Source organism: Spinacia oleracea, chromosome 1 (assembly GCF_020520425.1).
Source record: "Spinacia oleracea cultivar Varoflay chromosome 1, BTI_SOV_V1, whole genome shotgun sequence".
Classification (NCBI taxonomy): Eukaryota; Viridiplantae; Streptophyta; class Magnoliopsida; order Caryophyllales; family Amaranthaceae; genus Spinacia; species Spinacia oleracea.
In genome coordinates, this window is record NC_079487.1 from 61791129 (window position 1) to 61814025 (window position 22897).

Below are 22897 nucleotides of genomic sequence, written 5' to 3' on the forward strand. Positions count from 1 at the left end.
TTAGGAATTTCGGCTATGTGTTTGCAAGTGTATGGCTGATTTTTCTTTCAAAAACTTACCCTTTGAATACTTCAATCGTACCCATAAATTGTGACCCTAGGCACCTATTTATAGGGGTATGGAAAAGGAATTGTAATCCTACTAGGATGTGGATTTGCTAGTTAGAATCTTATTAGGACTCTAAATAACAAAATCAATCTATTAGGATTAGGATTTAATCTTTGCACGAATTCTAATAGGATTAGGATTCCCGCACAAGCGTTGCACGAGCCGTGCACCCGCGCAAGCCTTGCGGCCCATGTCAGGCGCACAGCGCTCGGCCCACGCTGCCGTGCTCTCGCGTGCGCGCGCCCTTGGCTGGGCCTGGTCGAGGCGTGCGTTGGTGCGTGCGGCTCGCTGGGCGATGGCCTGGCTTCGTGCTGGGCCTTCGTCTAGCGGGCCTCATCCGATGCTAGTTCGTACGATACGGTTCCGATTAAATTCCTGATTCCGGAATTCATTTCCGATACGAACAATATTTAATATTTCCGATTCCGGAATTAATTTCCGTTTCGAACAAATATTTAATATTTCCGTTTCCGGAATGATTTTCCGATTCCGATAATATTTCCGATTCTGACAATATTTCCGTTTCCGGCAATATTTCCGATTCTGGTAATATTTCCATTTCCGATAATATTTTCCGATACGTACCATGTTTCCGTTTCCGGCAACATCTACGACTTGGATAATATTTATATTTCCGATAAGATCCATATTTCCGTTTCCGGCAATATCATCGTTTCCGGAGTATTCATTTCTTACTTGTGACGATCTCAGCTCCCACTGAAACCAAGATCCGTCGATTTCGAATATCCATAGATAGAGTATTTAATGCCATTAAATACTTGATCCGTTTACGTACTATTTGTGTGATCCTACGGGTTCAGTCAAGAGTAAGATGTGGATTAATATTATTAATTCCACTTGAACTGAAGCGGCCTCTAGCTAGGCATTCAGCTCACTTGATCTCACTGAATTATTAACTTGTTAATTAATACTGAACCGCATTTATTAGACTTAACATAGAATGCATACTTGGACCAAGGGCATTATTTCCTTCAATTATGCGTGAATGTATGAATGTATGTATGCTTTGCATGAACAGGTTGTTTCATATGACTCGATTAGATTGAGTTCACTAAATAATCGAACCAACATAGAAACAACTAGGTCCAAAGTAATATTGAGTTTAATAATTGCCTTCCAAATCAAGCACTTACAAAAATCTAAGGATCTAAGATAGTAGGTTTACGCTAAAGCGAGGTGCTATTTTAGTTGACTTAGGTGGTAAGGCGTCCTAAAGGAGCACGTTGATTGTGGTTTCAACTCAAACAACAATGGCATTATATATGTTGTGGCAATGGGATAAATTATGTTATTAATTTATTAACCAAGAGTAATTTGGAGATTACTAGAAATAGGTTTTGCTTACCTAAAATCTTAAAATACTTAAGACATGCTAAAGCTGCTTAAGGATTTAGGACTTTTGGGGTCTTGGAATCGTTTCATTCATTTTGGACCATGTTTTTGCTTTTTGCATGAATGAAATGTTTAATAGCTTTGATGATTGCGTGAATGCTTTTATTTCAAGTTATTAAAGTATGATAAGTGTTTTTCTTTGCTAGTTCATTTTGTAGAATCGTAAATCTTCAACTTTATTGCGTTCGCACAATAGAACTGCGATATTTCCTCGATCAATTGGTAACTATTTTGAGAGCGATTCTCAAAGAAAAGGAGAGTGAGAGCGTATCTTGAATGCTATTTTCTTATAGTGATCTTCATGGTTGTTTTCAAACTAGAATTTGAATGGTAGACCAATTGGACCTCATATATTCAGAATACTGGGTAGTTTTGAAATAATGAAGTATTGAGTTAAAGACTCATGTATAACCAATGGTTAACAACCAAATTTCTTTTGATTCGATAATGAATTAGACTCATTAGATGTTATCATTCAAAGTGAACAAAAGAAAGGGACTTTGTACGCATAACAAAGTAAGAAGATCAAGCAAAGAGTAAAATCTTTAGGACTATAAGAAAACGTGCTAGAAAGGATAGGAAAAGGGAACAAAAGAAATGAATTCAAGATTCAATTTCTACCTTGAAATTTATGTTAAAGAGAAACGACTTAGCAAATAGACTCCTATGGTATTAGATTACCGCTTGAGATTCTAACTCTTGTTAAGAACTCAAATTCCGGGAGCTAAGTCTGGTATTGACCTACAAGTGGGAAATGAAGCAAAGTTGTTCTACATTGATTGTTGGGTCATCATGTTTTTTTTAAAGTCCTTCTAAAGGCTGGAACTTAATGGTATTATGTTCCATTAATCATTATAATCAATTTTTGTTTGGACAACGGAAAGACTCACATTCAAAGTAAACAAAAACATTCGTTAAGTGTTTATTTGAATGAAATGGTCATTTAAGGGTTGAGTCATATGATTGATTAATAAACAAACGAATCTCTTCACACTCAAACTTCAGAAGGTTCAAATCAAACACATTGATTTGTGTTCCACATATCTTTGGCAATGTCATACGACCATATCAACAAGTCAACATTCTAAGATTCCATGGCATGAATTTCTGAAAGTTGGTTAATTTAAGACACGTGGGTCTTGCTTGTTGAACATGACATAGAAATGGACTATTGTTAGAAGTTTCTAGACAATGAAGTTCATGGGCCAAAGATGGATTTTATGACTTACCTATTTCACAAGAATTTGAGAAAATATGGCTATATTTACTCAAAGTGAAATGTGTGAAATGCTTCAATGTAATTCACAAAAGGGTATAAAATCAACTTGGCAAGAATTTTGGAACATCTAGGCTAGGTCAAGGTGATGTTTGCATGAGCCAAGAAAGATTATCTAGATTGTTTATATGGCATTATAACAATCGAAGCTCCATAAGAATATGATATGTCCAAATGGAGAAATCGGAATCTATTTCGATTAACGATAATCACGACTATTTTCCTATTTAGTTTCTAATTACACTCTCAAGTGATTTTCACACTAAACAAAGTTGTCAAAGCTAAGGATAAGATGTCATAAGGATTGAACTTCGATTCAGTACATCTTTTCAGTACATATATATCTAGGGTTGTCGAACCCAGTGGGAGTTAGTGTTTACATCAAACAATAACTCAAGGATAGATATATGTTTCTTTATGAGCGACTCATAGAAACAAAAGGTATTGATTCTACCACAAATATGAGAACATATGGTTATTGCTTAAGATAATGTCTTTTAGGAAACCATCATATTTCCAAAAAGGCAAGTGGGAGAAAAATGACCTCGAATGGACTTCGAGTCAAGCAAAAAACAAGTGTAGGATACTTAGGAGTCTTTGGAAAAGCTCCTTACTTAGAAGCCTTTGGAAGAGCTTCAGGAAGAGTTTATAAGTGCTTCAAGAGAATCCTAATACTCAAAGGACTTGAGTAATGTCTTTATAGACACTAACGTTTGATGTTCAATACCTAGGTAAATCGTATAAGGAATAGAATTCAACCAAGATAGATACATAGATATCTTGAGGAATGAAAACTATGAAGACTTTGGAAAGTGCTTCAAAAACATACGACTTACAGGTTAGCTACGACGAATTAAAAATTCCCAAGTATGGTTTGAGGCCATCAGAAACATAAGTATGGTTCGAAGCCATACAAAATGGTTTGAGGCCATTTCATCCAAAGTACCTTCATCTTAAAGAATCAAATATATGATTTGGTTGATTTGCATAAAGGGTTCACTCCCATTGGTTGCAAACATGTTTTCTATACATACAACGTTGATTTGCATAAAGGGTTTACTCCTATTGGTTGCGAACATGTTTTCAAAACATACAGAGATGATATTGTATACACATACAAAAGAGAAGCTAGATTGGTGGTTAAAGATTGTAAACAACTTCACGACGTTGATAATGTTGAAATCTTTTTCACCAAGTCGGAATGCTTGAACTATTTTGGATAAATCTAGCAATCATTGCATATGGCAATATGGCAATTGAAAAACAAAACACCTTACTCAATTAGACTTGTAGAAAGGAATTGTGTACATCACACAATGTAAAAGTTTTGGATGCTAGATAAAGGATCAAGCTTAAGAAATCTATTCGTAGATTAAAGCAAGCAAGTGGGAATTGGACCATATTTGTCTAAAAGGCTATTGAGGAATCATAGCTTTATGAAAATATGGATCATCTTATAGATGAGGAGTTTAGTGGGAGCTAAGTCAAGTTTATTGGTTCTATATATATGAGATGCATATCTCTCTATTGAAGATGACATTCAAATTCTAAATGGTTAGATTTGAAAGTATTTGTCAATATTAGAACCATGGCGAAACTTAGAACATACTGGGTTAAAGATCTATTGGATAGGATCTAAAGCGTTGTTTGGATTCTGTAAAAGTAATTACTAAATCAAACACAATGGAGAGACTCAAAAGAGACTCTCAACCCATATGAGTAAGTCTAAGTTATGAATGCTTTAACTAAGTATAAATCTAGGCTGTTATCAATAAAGTTAAGCATGAGGGACCTTGAAGAGGTGCCTCGCCTTATGCCACATGGCAATGCCAAGATTTTAGCAAGATTCAGTATCTCTTGAAACAGAATAAAGCTAAAAGTCACATGGATGGATTTTAAAATGCGAATGGTTTTTGCATTACAATCAATCATGTAAAATGTGATATATAGATCGCCAAGATAACTCGTGAACATTGGATCGTGACGGGTTTATACCAATCTCTATTGATCTAGATCAAAGATCATTGGAACAGTATCAAGAACATCCAATACATTTGGATATGTAAGATGAGCACTTGATAAGAGGAAGTGAAGATAACTAAAGTTTTGATGCTACATGCATTTGCCTAAGCAAAAGTTAGATCTTGTTGTTAGGCAAACCACAAACAAACACGGGCAATTAGGCGTCGTGATTAAAAGGTGGTTACATAGGTTCTAAACCATATGTGATGCATGTGAAACTGAATCAATGATTAGTTTCCAAGTTCTCAGTTGAAAGATGTATCTCCCACATCTATGTGAACTGGTTAGAGCATTCCAAAAGGGAAGCATCATTTGAAATTCTACACAATTGAAATGAATTCATTGTTGCCTAAGAAGCAATAAAAGGGAATTGTTTTAGTGGGAGTTCTTCAATGAACTCAGGTTGATCACAAGTCTGCTACCTGGATGATTTTCTATTTTAGATATAATTATCATTATAAACAGCAACGAAAGACTAGATCATTCTAGAAACATATTCAAAGATCTTTTCATCTTACATCGAAAGGCTTTCGATAGAAAAGATGCTAAGGACAACAAAGTATGATAAACTAAACCTCTGCATTGAATGAGACACAACATTCATATGCAGAAATGGAATCAAGTTTGAGTTCCATGAATGTTTTAAGTATTGGGTGAAAGGCCTATATCTGTAAAACATTAAATGCTTGATTTTGGGTTTGAGGCCCACAAATTGGTAAGCATTTGGTTTAAACATTTATCATTTATGAAATTATATTTCATAGTTCATTTAATCTTGGTTTAGTATTAAATGATAAGTCCATGTGATTCAAATCATTCAAATGGGATGTCAAGATGGATTCTTCGACAAAGAAACACCCATAAGTGAACTTGAATATTGAAGTCACAAAGGATCCCTAATCCAGGTCATTGAAAGGTGGACGACCAATGACTAATGAAGATTAGATTGCAAGTAGATTACTTAGTTCTGTTTCTTGAACTAGAGTGACTGGATGTCAGAATATTTTGCATAGATACTTATTGGATCTTGTATCGGATTGACCATGAGAACACTTTAAGAGATTAAAGTCATGTCATAGGTAGTTCTCATTAATGGTGATTAGAAACCGTTCCTCAGAACATGAGCGATTATGTCTGCTCGTTTGAGAATTAGTTCGCTTTGATACTAGCTAAACGTCGCACCGTAAAAGGAGGCTATAAAAGCAGTTATTGGGCATACTATGAATCAAAGTGAGTGTTCATAGATTGCAAGAATGGATTGTCCTCCTATCTTTGATAGGATATGGTGTTGTTGTGTAACAAGGCCTCTCGGAGAGTTAGATACTGTAAAATGCATGGCCGTGCTCAGAATGGTTAGGCTTAACCTTCTGCAAAAGTTTGACAGTTGAACTCTGTAATCCGAGAAACACTTCTGGACCTAATAAGGATGGCTTGGATCTTACCTTATGTTCAGTAAGTAACACTAAGTGACAAAGGAATGTGGATGCACACTTGTCTGAATGACAAGTGGGAGATTGAAAGAAATATGTCCTTCACCCAAGGTGCATTAAGTCTAATACCAAGGTTCAGATTAATTGCGAACAATTAATTTAGTGAGATCAAGTGATCGGAACAGCTAGCTGGAGCAATGCTTCCGATCAGTGAGTTCTAATGGATATTGAACTCACAACTTACTCTTGACTGAACCTACAAGGTCACACCAATGACACGTAACAGATCACCGGATTAAATGAATCGGAAATTCATTTAATAGCTTTTCGGGAATTAAGTTGGAAAAGTATCATACGATACGACCTTGCATCGGAACCGTATATCGTATCGCGAATATTCGTAAGCTAGGCGAGACGAATAAATCGTATCGTACGACGGTGATTCGTCGTATACGAAACGATAAATAATATATCGGAAATATATTAAAACGCGAATACGAGGAGCGGCCCACGAGCCGAGTGCACGAAGCACTCAAGGCCCATGGGCGCGCGCTAGGCGAGCAAGCAAAGCAACGCAGCAGCGAGGCCCATGGCCAAGGAGCTGTGCGCGTGCGGGCCGAGACCACGACACAGCAGCAGCAGCGCGGCCCACGGCCCAGCTGACTGTGCGTGTCCGTGTGATGGCGCGGGGCTTGCTAGCCGGCCTTGCCTCAAGGCTTGGTCGGTTAGTAAGGTTATGTAAATAACCTTCTAACCTCTTTCCAACTAATCATAACACAATACACACAACCCTAGGAGAAAAACAGAGAACCCTAATTCTCTCCGTGCCTCCAAGGTGTGTTCATCCCAAAAGCAAAGTATCTTGATCGATTGTCTAAGCTACGATAATCAAGACGGATCTGAACGTGCCGATGAACCAAGTAGAGGAACGACAAGTGGAGTTCTTTGTTCGTGTTCGTTGACATATTATTCGTGTTCGCACACTGCAGCTATGGGAATCAAGCATATTGGAGAATGGCTTTAATGTCCTTGTTTAATGTTTTAAAGTTTTAGAGTTTAATACTTTGTAAAACATTATTGGTTAATCATTCACAATAAATGAATAGAATTCATTTTTCCATTTAATTTGTGGTTTATTAAATGATGAGTCCCTTCAATTTGACGAAATATTCAAGATAGACTGTCATGACCAGTCCTGTGATTAAGAAATGTCTATCAAGTGAACTTGAATGTCAAAAGAATGAAAATGGTTCCTGGTCGAAAGTTTTCTATAAAGGTGGACGCATAGAAAACGTTAGACGACTAGAATGCAAGATGACTAGTAGTTCTGTTTCTTGAACTATGTGGACATGGCAATGTCATAATCATTTGCATAGATACTTACTTTGGGAAGACTAGTATCGGACAGACCTATGAAACTTTACTATAAGAGATGAAAATCTGTCATAAGTAATTTCATTAAAATTATTAGACACTAATCCTCAATACCTGAGTGATTTGAGATTACTTGTTTGAGAACTGCTTACTTTGACGTTGTCAACCGTCGCACCGTAAAAGGAGGCTATAAAGGCAACGCTCAGGTAATCACCTATCAAACGAAGTCTAATCTCAAGATCGCAAGATTGGGATTGTCCTCCCATAAATCGGGATGAGATGCTGAAAGTTGTACAAGGCCACTCGGAGAGCTAGAAACTGTAAAATGCATGGCCGTGCTCAGATGAATCATAGGCTATGATTATCTGTTTATTTGATCAGTTGAACTCTGAAACCGAAAAACACCTCTGGACATAATAAGGATGACAACTCTTACCTTATGTTCAAGAGAAAGCATCGAGCGACAAAGGAATTAGGAAATGCACACTTGTCCCTAAGGACAAGTGGGAGACTGAAGGAAATAATGCCCTTGGTCCAAGTATGCATTTAATGTTAAGTCTAATAAATGCGGTTCAGTATTAATTAACAAGTTAATAATTCAGTGAGATCAAGTGAGCTGAATCCCTAGCTAGAGGCCGCTTCAGTTCAAGTGGAATTAATGATATTAATCCACAGCTTACTCTTGACTGAACCTGTAGGGTCACACAAATAGTACGTAAACGGATCAAGTATTTAATGGCATTAAATACTCCATCTATGGATATTCGGAATCGACGGATCTTGGTTTCAGTGGGAGCTAAGATCGTCAAAGGCAAGTAAGTGAATACTCCGGAAACGATGATATTGCGGAAAACGGAAATATGGATCGTATCGGAAATATAAATATTATCCAAGTCGTAGATGTTGCCGGAAACGGAAACATGGTACGTACCGGAAAATATTATCGGAAATGGAAATATTGCCGGAATCGGAAATTTTGCCGGAAACGGAAATATTGTAACACCCTAATAATTCCTTGCTTTTATAAAACCATTTTCCAATTTAAAATAAAGGAATTACTAAAGTATTACCGCCACCGTGATAACGGTTAAGGCTAGTACCAGAATTACGCAACGGAATTTAATGTCAACTAACTTTTAAAACATAATTAATGTGACATTGAGGCCTCCTACAATCTGGAACCATAACGGCCCAAAAACCAAAACATAAATAGTTCAAACATTTCAAACATAATTAAAGTATAATTAAATAGCTTCAAAGTACGAAAACATGCAACTCTCTCGATCATCCCAAGCAACATGATTCCGATCTACCAACCTGCTATATTATTCTACTCCCCATCAATGCAAGTGCAAATGATAGATCATCATAGGGCCATTAAGGCAAAGGCCATGACCAAAACACACAAAGCACGTAGTTAGCAAAAGCTGAGTACTTACAAGCATAGAGTGAATGAAACTAAAACATGCATCACTCACTAAGTACTAATCAACATGCAAAAGCATATAATAATAAACAATCAATCATGAATACAAGACTCGACGCTTGACTCACAATTCAATTAGAATAAGCTTCGAACGGGCCAAAAGAAAGTTCCATAAAGGAAAAGGTGATGGGAGCCAACCATACACCAATTAATAAATAATAAAATCGGGCCATACCGAGTGTCGGGCCATACCGACGGAATTCCTGCGCATATTATAAATGAAACAACGTCTTTATCATTAGTAGGAGTACGAGCTTTCCGGCAAGATTCCCCCCATTGTTCATACTCAAGGTATATACGTTCCAAGAGTTTTGAAGCTTGTTCCGGTTGCACTTTACGTTTATTAATATTTTATTTGAAGGTGAACTCAAGAATCAACAATGTACATTCATACAATTAATAAACAACAACCAAAACAACCTTATTTTAATGCTTTAAGACTTGTGATCAACCAAGCAAGACTCTTGTGAAATTACTACCATGTTCCTCCTCACCAAAGTGAGACTCCACATCATGCACATTAACATGAGGGTTGTGCCCTTGCACGACAAATCCTAATTCATTTCATACATAATATTCCCAACTAAACCCTACATGTGCGGTGGCTTACATGAGCTAACCCTTCACATGTGGTAAAATAAATAGTACTACGAAGTACGAATAATTGGCTCAAAGTATGCTAGACATCCCGTACAATAGCATACAAATAAATAATTCATCCCTTGCATGTGAAACAAACCATACATGCATAAATATTGAACAACATGATTGACAATGAAATCCATACTCATAACAATCCCAACATGCTTGTTCAACCAATAATTCAACGATTCCAATATAATAATCCACATGATCGTTCACCAAGACAAACATGAATCCACCAAGTTCACGTAATATAATTCACATCAATAACAATCATGTAATGTCCCTTGACAATTAATGTGGTCTCCCTAGACTTGTACGTACCTGGAATACCTAAGTACGGGGGCCACTGTGCGAATCACGGCTTACTAGAAATCAACTCCTATAAACACAATGGAGAAACTTAATTATTATCCATGTTTACTAAATTTCCATCAACTTTGTTTAGTTTTAAAACACTCGAATTAATTAGAACTTAATCGTTCATTAATAAAATAATAGTCTCAATCAATCGTTTAAAACCCTAGCATGAAATTAATTTATTTTCATGTATAAAACCATTAAAAGTCGACGTTTTAAGTCTTTACAATATTCTGAAAAAATATAATTGATTATCATAATTAAATTCATCATCTAATTATGCTAATCAATCGCCCATAAGGCTTAGATTAAAACTCCAATCATAGTTTGTAATTAAAACCATTAAAACTAATAAAAATTGAAGCTTTAATATATATACTTCAAATCTGAAAATTATAATATTTCAATTCAAAACATTCTTCAATAATTCAAACATACAAATCCTCAAAATTCGGTGTTCATAACCGATCCCAGCATTTTAATTAATCAAAACCAATAATAATAATATAATTTAAATACGGAATTGAAATAGAATAGGCAAGGAAGAAGAGAATTATACCGAACCGGCCTATAGCACGGTACAATCACGATTTGAATGTGATTGGGCGCAAAAAGATCAAAGGAATACGGAATATAACACACGACAACACACACGACTTGTGTGTGCGCATGTGGTGCGACGGGACAACAACGAAGGCACGGGCAAGGCTCGCGGCTGGGCGTCGAGCATGAGAGAGCACCGAGTGTGCGAGGTGGAATGGCGTCGAGGGCAACAAACAACAGCAGCAACAACACTCGGCAAAGGCACGAGTGTTGTGCGGGGATGCAACGACGAAGCTAGACAACAACACGGGCGAGGGCCACGAGTGTTGTGAAACGAGGGGCAAGGCACACGCAAGAAGTGCTCGGCTGGGCACGGGTGAGGGTGAAGGCAGCAGCGACGAGCAAGGCTCGGGGCTGGGCTGTGCACGGACGAGAGCAAAAGAGAGAGGAGAGAAAAGTGAAGTACTGCAGCAGGAATTTAGAATGCTCATAACTTCTGATTTATAACTCGGAATTGATCGATTCTTGAGGAAAAGTTCAAGAACTTTTCGATATCTACAACTTTGAAGAAGAAACCTTTTTCTGAAAACGAACGGAAGTAGGAGAAAAACGGCCAAACATAAGTTCGACGAAAGAAAGAAGAATGTAGGGTTAGGGTTTTATTTTTAGGTTTAATGAATAATAGGGAGCGATTTTGAGGGTGAGCACCTATATTTATAGGCTTAGGAAACCCAAAGATGGGCTAGGCTTTAGGATTCCCTTTCGGGCTTCATTAAACATAGGATGAGCTTGTTTAATTTGTTTGGACTTGAACTTGGAATTGAATTGGGCTTGATTCATTTAAAATCGTTTTACTTTTGAAACCCAATTAAATTCACAACATTAAATAATAAATTCGTTTGGTAATAATTAAATTAACTAATAAATATTCTAATCAAATAAAATACATTTAAATAACACTTAAATGCGTTTTAAATTCTAAAAATCAAAAAAATACTTTATAAATATAGTAAAATATATTTATAAAATACAGAAAAATACGAGGTATTACAGTCTACCCTCCTTAAAAGAAGTTTCGTCCCGAAACTTGGGCACGGAAATCATAATTTGGAATCAAAACTTGAGACTTTATGAGACTTTATTGCGTTTTCTTTGCAAAAGTTTTTAGTTGCTGTACTCTTTAAGTAATTCAACATGGCAATATGAAGGGATAGAAATCGAGAGAGCTGCGTTTGAGAGGTTTCGAAGAGGCGATCACCTTCTTCGTCACCATGGGAAGACCTCAGAAAACTCAGCCCAAATCTTCTGGAAAGAAGTCGAAGAAACAGGATGAAGCTGTCATTCCTAAACCACACACTCGAGCAACTGTTAAGAACCACCAAGCTCCATCAATGGTGGAGGATGATGAAAATTCTGGAAAATCGATTGTAGACCCAGATGATTTGATTTTCGAGGAACACGAAATTCTTACTCCAAAATCATCATTGGTTGCTCTACAACAACGTTCACAGGTCCTAAATGATTTCAATGAATGGATTAATGGCCTTCAATCGGGTAATGATGCTCGTACCCTTTTTCATTCAAATGTAAGAATTGGCGCGAACACCCATATTTTGCCTGCGAAATCAATTGATCATAATACTGCAACTAATGTGCTGCCTGATGTTGAGATTACAACTGATAATGAAAATCTAATAACCCCTGCAATTATTGAACTAGATGATATTGAGGATGAAATTATTTTCTGGAAATCAGCCATTGTTTGTTATGTGTTGGGAGCTAACCCTCCCCAACATGTCATGGAGGGGTATGTGCATCGAATTTGGGAGAAACTGGGAGTAGACAAAGTAGCAATGGTGGGGAAGGGATTGTTCCTCATTAGATTTACCACTATGGAGAATTGCCAGAAGGTGATCAATGGAGGTACTCAGTTCTTTGATTCCAAACCAGTGATCATCAAGCCATGGTCTGAAGAGATTAACTATGCTAAAGACCCAATCAAACAGGTTCCTGTGTGGATTAAACTGCCTGGACTTGAGGTGAAATATTGGGGAGAGAAGAGCTTGTTTAAGATTGCAGGACAAGTTGGACAAGCCATTAGAGTTGATCAAGCAACTAAGAATAGGGATAAACTCATGTTTGCAAAGATTCTAGTTGAGGTCACAATTGGTCAACACTACCCTAAATGCATTCAGTTTGTGAATGAGAAAGGGGCACTAATGGAGCAAAGTGTGGAATATGACTGGCTCCCCATTGAGTGCACCCATTGCAGGGGGATTGGGCATGCTAGTCATGCTTGTTCCAAGAACAACCCAAAACAGAACAAGGTTACCAAGGTGGTGAGCAAGCCTGTTAAAAAGGTGTGGCAACCCAAAGCTGTTCAAAGAACACAGGTGATAGAAGAGCAAGTCAATGAACAAGTTGTCACTACTCTTGATGCTGAAGGGTTCATGCAGGCAACTTCTTTCAGCAGGCAACAATGTCAACAACTGAAACCAGTGAACACAAGGAATAGATTTCAGACACTGGGGTTCCCTGATGATAATGATGGTGAACATAACTCTGATGCTGAGGTGTTTGGGGATGGTCTGTTAGATCAGGGGTTGACTGCCCCTGGGTCTAATGGATAATATCCTTTGCTGGAATGTGAGGGGACTGAATAGAAGAGCCAAACAATCTGAAGTGGGGAGGTTTATCCATTCTCACAAAGCTAAACTTTTCAGTCTCCTTGAAACAAAGGTCAAGGCACCAAAAATGGGTGACTTGTACCTCAATATCTGCCCAGGGTGGAATTTCACTTCCAACCTTAGCTGTTCCTCTGTAGGAAGAATAATTCTGGCATGGGATTCTTCTACTTTTGATGTGGATATAGTGTCCATGAGTAGCCAGCACATTCATAGTGTTATCACACCAAAAAGCACTGGTGTCAGTTTTCAGTGCACATTCATATATGGGATGAATTTGAAAAATGAGAGATTGCCCCTTTGGAACTCTCTCTCTCACATTGCTGATAACTGTAAGCAACCATGGGTCATTATGGGTGACTTTAATGCACTAATGGAGATTGAGGATAGAATTGGTGGGCCTGTTAGGCTTGGTGATATTCAGGCTATGAGGAACTGTATGTTCCATTGCAATCTCTCCACCATTAAGACTGTGGGTAGACAATATACCTGGAACAATAAGCAAGAAGGGGAGGCAAGAGTTTTTTCAAGAATTGATAGAGTTTTGGCCAATGCTAGCTGGTTGGATCTTTTCCCTACTGCAGAAGCAAACTACCTCCCTGAAGGTGAGTTTGACCATAGCCCTATGTTGCTTTGTTTTCACAAAAATGATAACTTAAAAAGGCCTTTCAGATTCTTTAATATGTGGGCTAATGCTGAGAACTTTATTGATGTTGTTCAAACCAATTGGGAGAAACCTGTGTTTGGTTGTACCATGTACAGAATCCTGCAGAGACTCAAGTGGTTAAAGGTGGACTTGAAGCAAATGAACAAGGAGGGTTTTAGTAATGTTGAAGCTGAAAACACCAAACTCTACTCTAATTTACTACAAATCCAAGCTAGATTACATGCCACCCCAAATGATGGAAGCTTGGCTGATGCTGAAAAGCTAGCTGCAGCTGATTATAAACAGGCTCACAATGCTTATATGTCTTATCTCCATCAGACAGCCAAGATTAATTGGCTAGCTCAGGGGGATGAGAACACTAGAGTTTTCCACCAGAGTATCAAGCAGAGAAGAAGACACAATACAATTCACTCAATTCAGAACATGCAAGGTGACAGAGTCACAACAATTGAAGGGGTGAAAGATGCCCTCACTCAGTTCTACTCTGATTTGTTCTGTACTCAAATGAAACACAGAACTCATGTCAATCCTGTGATTATTAGAAGAGGGCCAACACTTACTGAGTCTCAGAAATCCTTGCTGGATTGTGATTTCTCAATGGATGATGTGAAGAAGGCTTTATTTTCAATTCCTAATCATAAGGCTCCTGGAATGGATGGTTACAATAGCTATTTCTTTAAAACTGCTTGGCATGTTGTCAAAGATGATCTCTATAAGGCAATCACTGACTTCTTTACCACAGGGAAAATCCTCAAAGAAGTTAATGTAACATCAATTACTCTAGTTCCTAAAATCCCAGTTCCAGCTGCTGTGGGTGATTTCAGGCCAATAGCTTGTTGTTCTGTCATCTACAAATGCATTTCCAAACTCATCTGCAGTAAGCTCAGTTTGGTGCTTCCTGAGCTTATTTCTCCCAATCAGGGAGCTTTTGTCTCTGGTAGATCAATTCTGCATAATGTTCTGATCTGTCAAGATATAGTTAAGATGTATAACCAACCTCACACCCCCCCTTGCTGTTTGATGAAAGTTGATATTAGGAAAGCCTATAACACAGTAGAGTGGGCATTCATTGAGGAAATGTTGACTGAGCTTGGGTTTCCTATTTTCTTCACCAAACTAATAATGACTTGTCTTTCAACAACAAGTTACTCTCTTCTCATTAATGGTAGCCCTTCTGATCTTATCCAGCCTAAAAGAGGACTCAGGCAAGGGGATCCCCTCTCCCCCCTCCTCTTTACCCTTTGCATGGAGTATTTTTCCAGAGCCATGTCTACAGTTGGTGAACACCCTCAATTTTATTTCCATACCAGGTGTAGAACTATTCAGCTGAATCATTTGTGTTTTGCTGATGATCTATTGATGTTTTGTAAAGGGGACATTACTTCAGTTATTTTGCTCTTGGAAGGGTTTAACCTATTTTCAAACACTACTGGCTTGCAAGCAAATCCCTGCAAATCCTCAGTATACTGTTGTGGTATTTCTAATGCTGACAAAGAAGGAATCAGTGTTGTTTCTGGCTTCAGCTTTGGAGAGCTACCTTTTAGGTACTTGGGTGTTCCAATCAGTACCAGAAAACTTCAGGCTGGTGAGTGTGATCTACTGGTGAACAAAATGGTTGCTAGAATTAAAATTTGGAGCTCAAGACATCTCTCTTTTGCTGGAAGAATGCAGCTTGTTAACTCAGTTCTAATGAGTGTCAGTGTGTACTGGTGCCAGATTTTCATCCTTCCTAAGAGTGTTATTAGGAAAATTAACTCTGTTTGCAGAGCTTATCTTTGGCATAGTACTTATGATGATAGCAGGCCTGGTCCAGTGGCATGGATTAATCTGTGTAAGTCAAAAACACAGGGTGGGCTTGGGTTCAGAAACCTTGCTATTTGGAACCAAGCAGCTGTTGGGAAACTGGCATGGTCCATTGCTCAGAAAGAAGATAATTTATGGGTAAAATGGGTGCATGCAGTCTATGTTAAACAGAAGAATTGGTTGGTGTACATGCCCTCTATTGCTGCTAGTGGGGCAGTAAAGTATATTTGCAAAGTCAAACTTGATTGTACCAATAGACTGCATTCTGACTCTTGGCTGACAACCACAAAATATTCTATTGGAGATATGTATAAGCAATTGAGTGAGCAACAGGCTAAGACCAATTGGTCTCATTTTGTATGGAATAGATTCACCATTCCAAAACATAGGGTCATTCTTTGGCTGGCTCTGCAGGACAGGTTAAAAACTAAGGCCAGGTTGTTCCCTTATGGGGTTACTGATGATGATCTGTGTGCTCTATGTGGCTTACATACAGAGAATAACTCTCATCTGTTTTTCTCCTGTCACTACAACACTGAATGTTGTAGGAAAGTTCTTCACTGGTTGGGGTTCAACACTCACAGAACAAGCTTGTTCATGATCCTCAAATGGGCTCATAGGCATTGTGTTGGTGGTTTTAGAAAGAGAGTTTGTTATGCTGCTGTTGCAGGGGTGGTTTATCAGATTTGGAAGGCAAGAAATTCAGCAATTTGGGATGCTAAGGTTCCATCTTTGGATAGCAGTGTTAACTGTATTCAGTCTGATGTTAGACACAGAATTAAGAGTATCCTAGGTAGGAAAGTGAGTACTAGAGATAAGGATTGGTTATATTCCTTGTAATGTTTCTGGTTTTCTGCTCTTTTGAGCTTTTGTTTTGCCTGCTAAAGTGGAGGGAGTCCTTCCTATAAGGTTTGTCTCCCTTTAGTTGGGCTTAGTTTGTAATAGTTGGCTGGTTAATATATAAAATCCTCTCTTACTTGTCAAAAAAAAAAAAAAAAAAAACATGGCAATATGAAGTGCAATTTCCATAGAAGGCACTAAATTAAGCACAAAATAAGGGAAAATAAGGTAAAAGCGCGAAATTCTACTGCACTCTACCCCCCTTAAAAGAAACGAGTTATGGCCCCGTAACTCAACTACCCTTGGAAAATAGCTAGGGATAATTCTTTCTCATATCGTCCTAAGCTTCCCGGGACCACAAAACTTCATTAGACCATAAAACTTTCACAATATTAACACCCTTATTTCGTGTACTACGACTTGACAATCCAGGACTTTGACTGTCTTTCCTTGAAAGATAAAATTTGGTCTAATTCTATGGTTTCCGGTTGCGACACATGCGACTTATCCGGAACATACTTTCTCAATTGAGATATATGAAACACATTATGCACTCTATGCAGGTCCATTGGTAAGGCTAGTCTATAAGCTACCTTTCCTATCCGTTCTAGGATTTCATATGGGCCTATATACTTGGGCTAAGATTTTCTTTCTTGCCAAATCTTATCACATCTTTCCTTGGTGAAACTTTGAGTAACAATTTGTCACCCACTAGAATTTTTTTGTCAAGTATGCATAACTCTTTTGGCGATCTTGCGCTGCTTGAATCTTTGAGTGAATAGTTCTCATTTGGTTTATTGTGTCCTCTATCATTTGAGGTCCTAACACAATCGTCTTACTGACGTCGCTCCAACATAGTGGATTTCTACATTTCCTTCCATACAAGGCTCAAATGGTGTCATCCCTATACTGGCATGATAGCTATTGTTATAGGAAAATCAATCAAATCTAAACTATCTTCCCAACTTCCTTGGAAATCAATTTCACATGCACGAAGCATATCCTCAAGTGTCTAAATGGTTCTCTCAGTTTGTCCATCTGTGGCTGGGTGGAAGGCTATACTCATTTTCAATGTCGTACCAAAGCTCTTCTACACACTTTTCCAGAAATTCGAAAGAAACCTTGAATCTCTACCTGATACGATATCCTTAGGAACTCCATGTAACCTCACAACATTCTTAATGTAAGCTTTAGCAAGTTGTTCCATTTTCCAGGTTTCCTTCATTGGTATAAACACTACTGACTTGGTCAACCTATCCACCACAACCCAAATTGTATCATTTCCTATCTTTGACTTGGGAAAACAAGTGACAAGGTCCATTGAAATACAGTCTCATTTCCAACTTGAAAATTATAATGGTTGAACCTTTCCTTGAGGTCTCCATATTCTATTTTGACCTTCCGATAAGTCAAATATCTAGCTACAACTCAGCTACTTCATTCTTCATTCTGGGCCATTAATAGACACTTTTCAGATCCTTATACAACTTGTCACCACCTAGGTGAACAGAATATGGCGTATTATGCCCTTCCTTCATCAACTTTTCTTTCAATTCTCCACACTTTTGAGGCACGCACCACCTGCCTTTGTACCTCAAACTTCCATCACTATGGATTCGGAAATCTAACTCCTTGCCTTGCGAAATCTTTTCCTTGATTCGCTCCAACTTTACATCACCAGCTTGATTCTCCCTAATCTCATCAAATATTGACGACTGGATGGTTAAGGCATTCATCATTCCCTCAAGGCTTTCACCACTTACTATTTCAAGGTTCAAACGCTGCATGTCCTTACACAGCTCGTTAGCAACTACTAACGCATTAACACTATGACTTGATTTCCTACTCAAGGCATCCGCAAGTACATTGGCTTTTCCTTCATGGTACTGAATATCCAAATCATAGTCCTTGATTAACTCCAACCACCTTTGTTGGCGCATATTCAGATCCTTTTGTGTGAAGATGTACTTTAAACTCTTATGATCCGTAAATATCCTACACTTCACACCATACAGATAGTGTCTCCATATCTTCAATGCAAACACTATAGCAGCTAGCTCTAAATCATGGGTAGGGTAATTGGATTCATATGGCTTCAACTGCCTCGACGCATACGCAATAACCTTCCCGTTCTGCATCAATACACACCCTAAACCACTCTTAGAGGCATCACTATACACATCATAGGTACCACTCTCATCTGGCAAGGTTAACACTGGCACGGTTGTCGATTGCGTCTTCAAGGTTTGGAATGCTTCCTCACACTGGTTATTCCATTCAAACTTTGCTTCCTTCTTCATCAAGGTTGTCATTGGCTTGGCTATCCTAGAAAAGTCTTGCACAAAGCGTCTATAGTAGCCATCTAATCCCAGAAAACATCGAATGCCAGTCACACTCTTGGGTGTAGGCCATTCACTAACAGCTTTAATCCTGCAAGGTTCACTACAACTTCTTCTTTAGACACTAGATACCCCAAAATGTGACATTCTCCATCCAGAATTCACACATTGATAGTTTGGCATATAATTGGTTATCCCTAAGTGTACTTATCATAGACCCAAAATGTCGAACATACTCTTTATTGCTCTTCGAATACACCAAGATATCATCTACAAAACACTAAAAGCTTATCCATAAATGCATGGAACACACGATTCTTCAAGTCCATGAATATTTTAGGTGCACTAGCCAACCCAAATAGCATAACAGTGAACTCGAAATGACTAATCTTGTCCTAAATGCAGTCTTTGGTATATCGTTATCCGCAATTCTCAATTGATGATAACCTGATCACAATTCGATCTTCAAGAAAATTCCTTCTTCTTTAAATTGGTCAAAATAGGTGTCTATCCTAGGCAAAAGGGTACTTTGCTCTTAATTATGACCTCATTGGTTTCCTTGTAGTCTATACAATGTCTCATACTCTTATCCTTCTCTTTCACAAACACAATTGGTGCTCCCCGTTGTGATGCACTTGGTCTAATATAACTTTTCTCCAAAAATCTTTCAGTTGACCCTTCAACTCACTCACTTCTTCTGGAGTTATTCTATATGGAGCTTTCGAAATAGGTGCATTTCCAGGTGCTAAGTCAATAGGTCGATTGAGAGGCATTTCCGGGGTCTCTTCCGGAAACACATCCAGAAACTCATTCACAACTTCAATGTCCTCAGGTATATCCTTAACTTTATTATTAAGGTCTCTCACATTGCATAAGAATAGTGGGTTCCGACTAGCTCCACGAGTTCAACTTCCGTGATAATTCATATGTTTCTAGGCTTACCCAAAACGACGATAGGTACTACTGCACTTAAGCTAGATCTCAAATCAACCTTCTTCTTTTCGCAGTCAATTTTGTCTTTGAACATGGCCAACCGATCCATCACTAAAATCACCTCCGATTCTCCTAATTTAATCTCAATCAGGTTAGGCAGGAAAACGGTTTTGGCATGGTCAAAGGCACATTCTTATGAATCTTGGTACTTGTTATACTACACGTTGGTATAACTATGGGCACTTCAATGACTCTGGTTCCCAACAACCTTTCTCTTTTTGCCAGTTTCACTTTCAATCTTTCACCTGTAGTCCATACCGACGAGCGGTCTTTCTATATATAGAGGGTATCTAGATAAGTAAGGATCTCTCCAGATAGTAACAACTACGAATCCATTTGACAATCCATTTTCAAACTTTTGAGCCCTAAGCTCTTCCGTGCCACCACTTCAGGTGCAAACTTAGACAATTCTATAACTTGGAATAGTATTCAGTCACAACCATCCCATCCATCTTTAGCTCAATGTACTCTTGGGCTTTCTGCTTTTTTTCAAGTACGGTTAGTAAAATTTGGTTCTTAAGGCATCTTTGAATGATTCCCATCCAAATCCAGGTGTGGCTCTCAAAGCGTTCACACACCTTTCCCACCACAAATCAATTTCTCCCATAAGGTAATACACAACACTATTCACCCTAAGGTTCGCTGGACAGTTCACAACAACTATCACTTTACCAAACTTTCTAAGCCATTTCTCCAGTACACTTGGGTCAGACACCCCTTGGTACAGAGGAAGATTACACTGGACTACCATCTTTAATATTCCCCAAGCAGGATCATTAATTGAATTTTGCCTAGTCTCTGCTAGGTTCTGAAGTACTGCGACTAGTTGCCTAACAACATTGGCTATTCCTTGCTCATGCAAGACTCACTTTAATGATTGGGTTTGACATGGACAACGCTAAGGTTACAGAGCAACAACCAATCAAATTACTTTGCAACAATGCATAAAATTTCGAACATGGTGGGGAAAGTGGAGCCACCTACTAGCCACCCCCTTGACTTGTTCGAACCACATAGCTAAGTGGAAACTAACCACGATGCACTTAGTTAATAATTAATTCGAGAAATAAAACACATAATCCCTTTGCGATACCCACGAAACTTTTAATCGAGATTTGAACTCAAGAGATAACAAAAGGAATTCGATGCTTTTATTAATACTTCAAAGAAAAGGCCTTGCATCCATCAATAAAATTGCTTTTATTTCTCCAAACCATAATTGAGCTAATAACCATAAATAGTAGCTTTGCTACTTTATTAATAAACAAAATAAATAACTAAGGATTACAGTTCTTTAAAGACTAATGTCATCACGACGATCATCTCTTTCTTTGTATTGTTCTGGAGTAAATTCTTGATCATTAGGATCATCCATGTTGTCTTCCCGATCAGAATATTTATCTATAACCTCATCATCCTGTTGTGACACTCTATTAACCTCATTATTAGCTTTCGGTTCTATTTCAAAGCCACTAGACAACTCAATAGTAGTTTCATGAACCACTGGATTCGGATTTTCAACCTCAACAACTTCACCATCATCATTCAATGTCTCATTTTCTTCCATTTCATACTCATCATCATCGTCATCACTATCTCATACTCATCATCATTTATGTCACCTAGACCTAATCCAATAGCAAGCATACCATCTTCATAGCACCTTTCTGCTATTTCAATGATAGTAGTCATAACCTCAATATCATACCTTCATCTACCATCTACAATACAATACTTCCTCCAACTAGGTGTATCATTCTCAAAATGCATATCACTGAACTTATGCTTAAGCTCTATATAAGGTGTACTATGGGGTAAACAATATACAATCATCTCAGGCATAACATCAATTTTCCTCAAATGTGGCAATTCTTAAGCGTCCCAAAATAGTTGTATGCTAGCTCAATCTTCTTCACATACACATATGGAGTCTCACTATCAAGGTTCTCTAACTGTCCTAGATTGGAAAAATTTGAAGGCAACATTCTTAAGTCCTAAAAACACACACTTAAGAGTCTCACTAATCGTGTTCCCAACAAAATTCAACCCCCAAGGATACAATAAACAGTTCGTGGAGCCAGACAATTTCAATGTACAAGTATATGCTCAACATGAAATATGATGCAAATAATCACATAAAGCAAGATAAAACATTGTCAGAACATATACATGGCAATTAATAAATCACATTATCACATAAAATGCATACTTAAACTAATATGCCCTTCTTAAACTACCCATTCCTCACTTGGAAGTAATATTAATTTTCGAAATTAATTAAGAAATAACTCCTAACTAGTTGAAATTATTAAAATTAAAATCGAAAATTAATAAGAATTATTAATTAATTAAATAAACTAATTTCGGAAAATTTTAAAAAAGAATCCGAAAATTAAATAACAAAAAAATATAAATTCGAAAAAGATTCGAATAAATAAATAAATAAATAAATAAAATAAATTCGGATATTTAAATAAGAGAAAATCCGAAGATAATAAAAATAATTCGAATTTAATTCGAAAATTTCGAATAAAAAAAGAATTCGGAAAAATTAATTAAATTAAATAATAATCCAAACTTTTCAACTCATTTCAACGACACAAAATAATTGGTATTTGACCTTTAAAATATTGAGTACTCAAAATAATACGTTTTGACTTTAGGAAAATAATATTTCAAAATCCTAAAGTTCCGCAAATACCACTTTGTAGTATGAATTACTACAAAGAAGCATTAGTCTCCGATTACCACTTTGTAGTATTGCTTACTACAAATAAGGAATGAAACTAAGCTCTAGTATACCACTTTGTAACACCCTAGTAATTCCTTGCTTTTATAAAACCATTTTCCAATTTAAAATAAAGGAATTACTAAAGTATTACCGCCACCGTGATAACGGTTAAGGCTAGTACCAGAA

General features: G+C 37.6%; 1 protein-coding gene across 1 annotated transcript; it reads left to right on the forward strand.

The window, feature by feature from the left end:
• Nucleotides 1-11925: 11925 nt before the first annotated feature.
• Nucleotides 11926-13284, forward strand: LOC130465353 (uncharacterized). Its single transcript, XM_056834136.1, has one exon. It carries the CDS (start codon nucleotides 11926-11928, stop codon nucleotides 13282-13284), a length of 1359 nt encoding a protein of 452 aa, XP_056690114.1.
• Nucleotides 13285-22897: the final 9613 nt, after the last annotated feature.